The sequence below is a fragment of the Miscanthus floridulus genome, chromosome 5, assembly GCF_019320115.1.
Source record: "Miscanthus floridulus cultivar M001 chromosome 5, ASM1932011v1, whole genome shotgun sequence".
Lineage (NCBI taxonomy): Eukaryota > Viridiplantae > Streptophyta > Magnoliopsida > Poales > Poaceae > Miscanthus > Miscanthus floridulus.
Window position 1 is genome coordinate 114753790 of NC_089584.1, and position 7986 is coordinate 114761775.

At 48.5% G+C, this 7986-nt stretch overlaps 1 protein-coding gene across 1 annotated transcript; it reads left to right on the top strand.

The window, feature by feature from the left end:
* The first annotated feature begins 408 nt into the window (after positions 1 to 408).
* On the top strand, positions 409 to 3466 carry LOC136450522 (cytochrome P450 98A1-like). The gene is made up of 3 exons (XM_066450998.1): positions 409 to 1036; positions 2006 to 2400; positions 2539 to 3466. The coding sequence occupies exons 1-3, from the start codon at positions 538 to 540 to the stop codon at positions 3184 to 3186; spliced, it is 1542 nt and encodes a 513-aa protein (XP_066307095.1). The 5' UTR covers positions 409 to 537; the 3' UTR covers positions 3187 to 3466.
* Positions 3467 to 7986: the final 4520 nt, after the last annotated feature.

Here is a 7986-nt window from a genome sequence, read left to right on the forward strand (position 1 = left end):
TCCGATTTTGCCTTGATTTTTTATATAAGGCTGTGTTTAGTTAGGGGAAATTTGGAAATTTGGCTACTGTAATATTTTCGTTTTTATTTGGCAATTAGTATTTAATCATGAACTAATTAGGCTCAAAACGTACGTCTCGCGATTTCCAATCAAACTGTGCAATTAGTTTTTTTTTGTCTATATTTAATGCTCCATACACGTATCGCAAGATTCGATATGATGGCTACTATAGCACTTTTTGAAAAAAAAAATTTAGAACTAAACAAGGCCTAAAAATAATAATGTGTCACGCTCGGCATCTCTGTTCCTGGATGCTATCGTTGAGAAGCCAGCGTTTCAGACATTTAGGGCAACCTACTTCCTACTGCATCTTGCATCAGTGTCCAGCCGTGTCGATAAGCCATCTCTGCTGGGCTAATAAACGCCAACCACCCACCACGGGCGGCACTACCACAAACCAACTACCAGTCCGACAGTCCGGCCATCTCCATAAAAGCAAAGCGCAGCCGGCCGGCCGGGAGCAGCACCAAGCCAGCCATGGAGACGGCCTCCTTCCTGTCAATGGCGCTGGCCCTGGCGGCCCTCGTCCCCGTCTCGCTGCTCCTCCTGAACCGGCTCCTCTACGGCAAGCTGCCCCCGGGGCCGCAGCGCCGGCCCGTGGTGGGCAACCTGTTCGACGTGCAGCCCGTGCGGTGCCGGTGCTACCAGGAGTGGGCGCGCCGGTACGGGCCCATCATGACGGTGTGGCTCGGCACGTCGCCCACGGTGGTGGTGTCCACGTCGGAGCTGGCCAAGGAGGTGCTCAAGACCCACGACCAGCAGCTCGCCGACCGCTGCCGGGACCGCTCCACGGAGAGCTTCAGCCGCGGCGGCAAGGACCTCATCTGGGCCGACTACGGCCCGCACTACATCAAGGTGCGCAAGCTCTGCAACCTCGAGCTCTTCACGCAGCGCCGCCTCGAGGCACTCAGGCCCATCCGGGAGGACGAGGTCACCGCCATGGTCGAGTCCGTCTACAAGGCCGTCACCGCGCCTGGTAATAAACCACCCAGAAATTACTACCACTATTCTTTACTTGCTCTTCTTACTCGATCTTGCCTTTCTCTGTTGCTGGTGATTTTATTAGTTTCCAGCTGGACTGAAAGACAACCAGCTATGACTGATAACACTCTGTTTGCTTTTTGGATGGATTATTACTACCCGATTCGTCGAAACTGATTTTTCGAAATCTAGTTCATTTCTTACAAAATAGAAATCTTAGTGTATTATTAATCAGAGTGCGGACTTGTTCTTGTTTTCTCCTTCCAATAATAATTGCGGTAAAACTTTTGCTGTCGCTTCAGACATAAACTGAGATGTACTGTACCACGCATATGAAAAGTAACTGTTCTACCTACCCCCGCCAAGTCTTCTCTTTAAAGTTTAACTAAACGAATACTAATATAATTGTATTATTATGAAATGATTTATAAAGGTAAATATAAATATTTGTTAATGACAGTTCTGATACCTACCTTTCAACATGAGGCTCTTGTATCATTATTATATTTGACACTTGAGTTATACACTTATACTCAATAAATGTAAGCAAAACATTACTCCCTCAGACGCGTATGTTAGCTAGTTCTAGGTTTGTCTTAAGAGGCTATGTTAGATTTGACTAAAGTTGTCTGAGAAAGTATCAATATCTAAGATACTAAATTAGTGTCATTAGGTCAATTATGAAATTAGTTGTCCCAACGTATGTCTTTGGTGTCATAACTGTTAATTATTTTATTTTCAAATTATGTTCAATTAGCTATATTGGCTATATTTTGAGACAGAGGCATTAGACGTTACTTGTATTATCTTGGTGGGAAAAAACACGCAATATCTTGTGCCGTGTTGTGCTTAACATATGAGTACTACTCAGTTCTCACTGAACTACGTACCTATCCATTGTGCTGCTCTCAATGAAATTCTTGCACTCAGAGGCCATACCCTTATTTTTCCTACTCACACGCAGGCAATGAAGGGAAGCCGTTGGTGGTTAAAAACCACCTCTCGATGGTGGCCTTCAACAACATCACGCGGCTGGCGTTCGGGAAGCGGTTCGTGAACGCGGCCGGCGAGCTGGACGAGCAAGGGCGCGAGTTCAAGGGGATCGTTCACAACGGCATCAAGATCGGCGCGTCCCTCTCCATCGCGCAGCACATCCCGTGGCTGCGGTGGCTGGCCCCGGTCGACGAGCAGGTCTTCAAAGCCCACGGCGAACGGCGCGACCGCCTCACCGTGAAGATCATGGAGGAGCACGCCAAGGCTCTCAAGCAGCGTGGCGCCCAGCAGCATTTCGTCGATGCGCTCTTCACTCTCAGGGACAAGTACGACCTCAGCGACGACACCGTCATAGGCCTCCTCTGGGTACGCACTACGCACTGCTTGCCTGGCCCATCCATCTTTCTTCTGTGTCGATCTGTTTGTGTGCTTGATTATTCACTGGCTGATGAGACGGATTGATCGACCGACCGACTTGCTGTGTGGGTCGTGTGTGTTGTCCAGGACATGATCACTGCCGGCACGGACACGACGGTGATCTCGGTGGAGTGGGCAATGGCGGAGCTGCTGAGGAACCCCAGAGTGCAGGAGAAGCTGCAGGAGGAGCTGGACCACGTCGTCGGCTGCGACCGGGTCCTGTCAGAGACGGACTTCCCGAACCTACCTTACCTGCAGGCCGTCGTCAAGGAGTCCCTCCGCCTGCACCCGCCGACGCCGCTGATGCTGCCCCACAGGGCCAGCGCCAGCGTCAAGATCGCCGGCTACGACATCCCCAAGGGCGCTAACGTCGTCGTCAACGTGTGGGCGGTGGCACGCGACCCCGCGGTGTGGGACAGCCCGCTCGAGTTCCGGCCGGAGCGGTTCCTGCAGGAGAACATCGACATCAAGGGCGCCGACTTCCGCGTGCTGCCGTTCGGCGCCGGCCGGCGGGTGTGCCCCGGCGCGCAGCTCGGGATCAACCTCGTGGCGTCCATGATCGGCCACATGCTGCACCACTTCAGGTGGACGCTGCCGGAGGGGACCCGGCCCGAGGACGTGAGCATGATGGAGTCCCCCGGGCTCGTCACCTTCATGGCCACGCCGCTGCAGGCCGTCGCCACGCCGCGCCTGGACAAGGAGGAGTTGTACAGGCGTGTCCCTTCGGAGATCTGAGCTGTCTGCTTCCTGGCATCTGCATTATGTTCCCGGTTTTGGAAGCTGATGCTGTTGCAAATTTGTGTGCTCCCAACCATTATCTCTTTTCTTGCACGGTGCTGTGCGTGTACGAGCATTTTGTTCATCTGTACTGCAGAACTTGCTCGATTGACATACACTTGCCCGGTAGTAATTTATAATTTCGGCATTGCAAATTACTACTAGTACGTCGCAGAAAACAGTGTAAAGCTTGAAACTGAGACCTCCCAAATATGCACCAGTCTCCTCGACATCCCCATGTGCGCTCTGGGCCTTTGGCTGGTCCATATGCCAGAAGCTATGCAGGATGAGATCCCCTTTGCAAGTCTCACATCTTTTAACATTTTAATTCATGCAAAGATATTTAACCATGTGGCTACAAATTGTTTTGATTCAAGAGATTCACTCCTCTCCTTTTCTATGTTCTTTAATCTATCCAAAAGCGCGTGAATTGAGTGTTAAAATACGTGAGGCTTGCACGTATTTGAAGTCAAATATTGAAATTTCTCGAAAACTGCAGAATTTGTTCATGTATTTTGCATCTTTCATATTAAAATAAATTGATTCATATAGAATTTCTGCGACTTAAAAGGGCACTAGTTAAGGTATGTCTAGGTTTTTTTGTCCCTTTGAAACACGGTAATTTTATAGGAATCCGTAAAGCTTGAAACCGAGACCTTCCGAATATGCACCTGTCTCCTCGACATTACCATCTGGACTCTGGGCCTTTGCCTGGTCCGTATATTCTGGGCCATTTGTCGTGTAATATATTGTATTTTAGGGATTTTAAGACAAATTAAGAGAGAACATAAAAGAGACATATACTCTCATTTTATTTTCTAATCAGACGCTATTATTAACGTGATTAATGGTAATTGGTTGATAAATAGAAAGTATTTAATGTAAAACTAGTTTTTGTCCAATAGAATTCATTATATTTGAGAACAAATTTTGAATACTAGAATGCACTTATATTACAGGACGGAGGGAGTATGCAGGAAGCTATGCAGCACAACATAGCCTTGAATATTTTTGAAAAGTGCATGATTTTTTTTTGTTTCTTGTGGTTTTTATGTGAAACTAAGGGCCCGTTTTGGCACGGCTCTGGCCCATGAAAAAACAGCTCTGGCTCTGGCTCCTATGGAAAAGCAGTTTTTTCTGGCTCTGGCTTATTTTGTACGAAAATGTTTGGCAAAACGGCTTCTCCTAGCTTTTTAGAATATAAAGAAGATGTCAAATGTCCAAAATACCCTTATATTGTTTTCTCTCTTTTCTTTTTCTTTTTTCTCTTCATTTTCCTTTTCTTTTTCTTTCACTTTTTATTTATCTTTCCTTCTCCCCTTCTTTTCTTTTCCCCTCCTCTCTCCATATCCAATCGGCCTCTCCCTCCCGGCCTTATCCTGACAGGGCGCGGCGCAGCGGAGCAGGAGGCTGGCCACAGGGGAGGAACCAGGGACGGAGGCGGGGCGCGCTGGCCGGAGCAGGATGCCGGCGGTGGGGGGCCGGCGGTAGGGCGGAGCTGGAGGCCAACGGGGCGGAGCAGGAGGCCGGTGGTGGGGCGGAGTAGGAGACCGGCGGCCGTGGTGGAGGAGACGGAGGCGCGCGGGAGGAGCAGGAGGCCGGCGGCGGGGGAGGAGGAGGCCGGCGGCGTAGGGAGGCGGCCGTTGACGCGTGGGCGCCGGGGAGGAGAGAAGGCCTGGAGACAAGGATGGAAAAGCAACGTGCAGGTGAGGAAGAACCCGGGGGAAGCCACATTTTTTGGCTTGCCCTCCCCTATGTAAGCCACCGAACGGCTTCTCTCCGGCTTCTAGGCGCAAGCCGTTTTGCAGAGTGCCGTTTGGCACGGCTTCATCAAAAGCCGCTAGATGAGCCGTGCCAAAGAGGGCCTAACTTGATTCCTACTTCCTTTATTTTAAATTATAAGACATTTTGACTTTTCTAGATACATTGCTTTTATGATACATTTAGACAGTGTATATCTAAGTGCATAGTGAAAGCTATGAATGTAGAAAAGCCAAAAATGGAGAGAGTACAAGATTTCTGCATTTCAAAGAGCACTAAGAGCATCTCCAAAAGACTCTAAATTCTTCCTAAATGCCAGGAATAGAGATTTTGGTAAGAAAACAAACCCTCTAACAGCTTTTCTAAATGGCTATCCAAATATTGTCATCTTCTATTCGGGTTTTTCGCTAACAAAAAATAGAAGACAAGAACGACTCTCTAAAGCGCACATAAGATATAGAAAAACTGTTGGAGAATTAAAAGATACAGAGTGTGTTTGGTTTTCTGGCTTGCCTCTAGCCTGGCTAACCATCTAAGCCAGGGCAGACTTAGCCTGGTCCAACCAAGCCAATTCCTAGTTGTTTGATTGTCTATATTATGTAAACCTGGCTAGATACAGGTTTGTTTGGTTGACCAGCTTGCTTTGCATCCGGTCACCTCTTCTTTAGCTGATGAGATCACCCCTTTCAGGCATTTTCTCGAGCAGGTGTTGGGCAGGCTCGTCCGCTCACCTCCACAGTATTTAAATTTTTATCACTCTTAAAAATAATACCATACATTATGTCACTAACACACGAGTTCCTGACACAATACAGTATTTTACCCTTTTATATACCACTGGTCTCCTAAGTCTAGTAAAAAGTTAATTATTCCCGCGCACCTCGCTCCTCTTCACAGTCGCACCGCCAGGGACCACACCACCTCGCTCCTCCGTGCAGCAATCGAGCTCCACCTCACGGTTGCAGCAACCGAGCGCAGCGGCCATGGCAAGCAACAGCAGCACACCATCGAGGTCCACCCAATTTTTCACCGCTGCTAGGGAGCTCGTGTTCATCTCCGGCGAGGAGCTCGTGCGCTCGGCTGCTGCTGCTGCTTGCCATGGCTGCGCAAGATGCTAGCCCCTGAGTGCAATACCGGCGGCGGCGGGGAGTGACGCGAGCCCACACCGGCGGCGGCGAGGAGCAGCCATCTCCCTCCCAATTTCTCTCATGCCTCCAACTCAAATCAGAGCACAACTCACACACGCCATCTAGAAGAGCACTACTTGGTGGCCATCTCGATTCAGAGCGTGCAGGGGCGCGGTCGCCAGCGAGGACGATGCAGAGGGTGCAGGGGCCGCGGTCACCATGGATCTCGACCAGCCTCACCAGTCTCACCACCACACATGACGGCGCGAATCTCATCCCAAGGCGCTGGCCGCCGTCACTGGCAAGGTAGAGGGCTGCCGGAGTTCATCCTCCATGGCCGGGATCTCAGAGTGTGGGGGCGTCCTCCTGCGCAAGCCGATTCGATGGCGGCGGATCTCCCCGAGCCTCGCGTGCGGCAGATCTCGTGTGCCCCAACACTTCCACGACGAGGACACGGCGGATCCCGTCGCCGGCGCTGCAAGTTGAGGGAGGTCGCGGGAGGAAGGAAGCGGGTGCGGGGAGTTGTGCTTGTTCTGCGTTGCTATAGAGAGCGATTTTTATACAAATAATTTTTTAAACGATGATTTAAAAAATGAGATTTAGAAAGGCTTTTAGAGAGACAAGAGAGCTAAATTTCTTTTGATTTGTTGGGATCCTCTCAAGAATAGTTCGCTTTGTGTCCACTACTCAGCTGCTTGATCTTTCTATGTTGCCACAGGTTCACACTAATACCAGGACTTGATGTTGGCATTCGCTTCAGCAAGCGATGTGAGATTAAATAGCAAAGTGCCACCGTCAATATGTACTGCAACGGACCAACGGATGGCCCATCACAATAGCCAACGCTGTGGATCTCCGCAGCCCAGATACAACGATGCCCAGACTGACCGTGCATGCGGGGCTGCGAGCCCAAACGTTGCTTGCTCACTGGCCATTTCAGCCTTCTTCCACACCCTACGTCTGCTTTAGATCGACTAACCCGCGGTTTGCTAAAAAAAAAAAAAAGAGAGAGAGAAAAAGATCGACTAACCCGCGGTGGCCCTCACGTTGTCCTTGCTATCAATGAGCCTTCACTAGGTTTGGCGTTGGGGGAAGCCATGACCAGCAAGCAGTGTGGATGGAGGAGGCTTTAGAGCAAGAAGAGCGATGTTGACACGTGGATCCGATATGTGGGGTCCATACCAACACGCAATCGACATGTCATATCATTGTATGGAGCGGGTCTTAACCCGTTTGGATCAATACTAGAGTCCATGACAAGTTTAGAAATCAAAATGATACAATCGTACAAATTTGGGGACGCAAATTACTAAATCCATAAGTTGGTGGCCTGACAGACACTGCCATACAAGTTTGTTGATTCAAATATAAAAAAATTAAGGGGTTGTTTGGATCCCCTCCATTAAAAAAACTTTAGGGCTCTAAACTTTAAAGTTAAAGCTCTAGACAGGTGATCTAAAGTTAGCTCTAAACTTTATTCCACCTCATATTAGAGCATTAGACCTCAAAATTGAGCTAAAGTGCTCTAAAGTTTTTAGAGCTCTAATGTTCAGAGGAGAGAATCCAAACAGACTCTAAGAGTTAGTACAAATGTACAATGACAAGCACTAGTTTCAATGTGCAAAATGGCACTCAAGATGTTGAATTTGCTACGTCAAAGAATGAAAGAATTGCATGTATAACACTGTTGTTTTATAAAAAAAAAACATAGTGGTTAAATATACTTACCATATTGATATGACACAAAATTTGATTAAATTAATATTTTGAAAGTTTATTACCATGGAGTATTGGTTTAAGAGTAAAATGTATTTTCGATCCTTAGTTTTTTCTCATCTAGGTCCATCAGCTCTCAAGTGATCATTCGGAT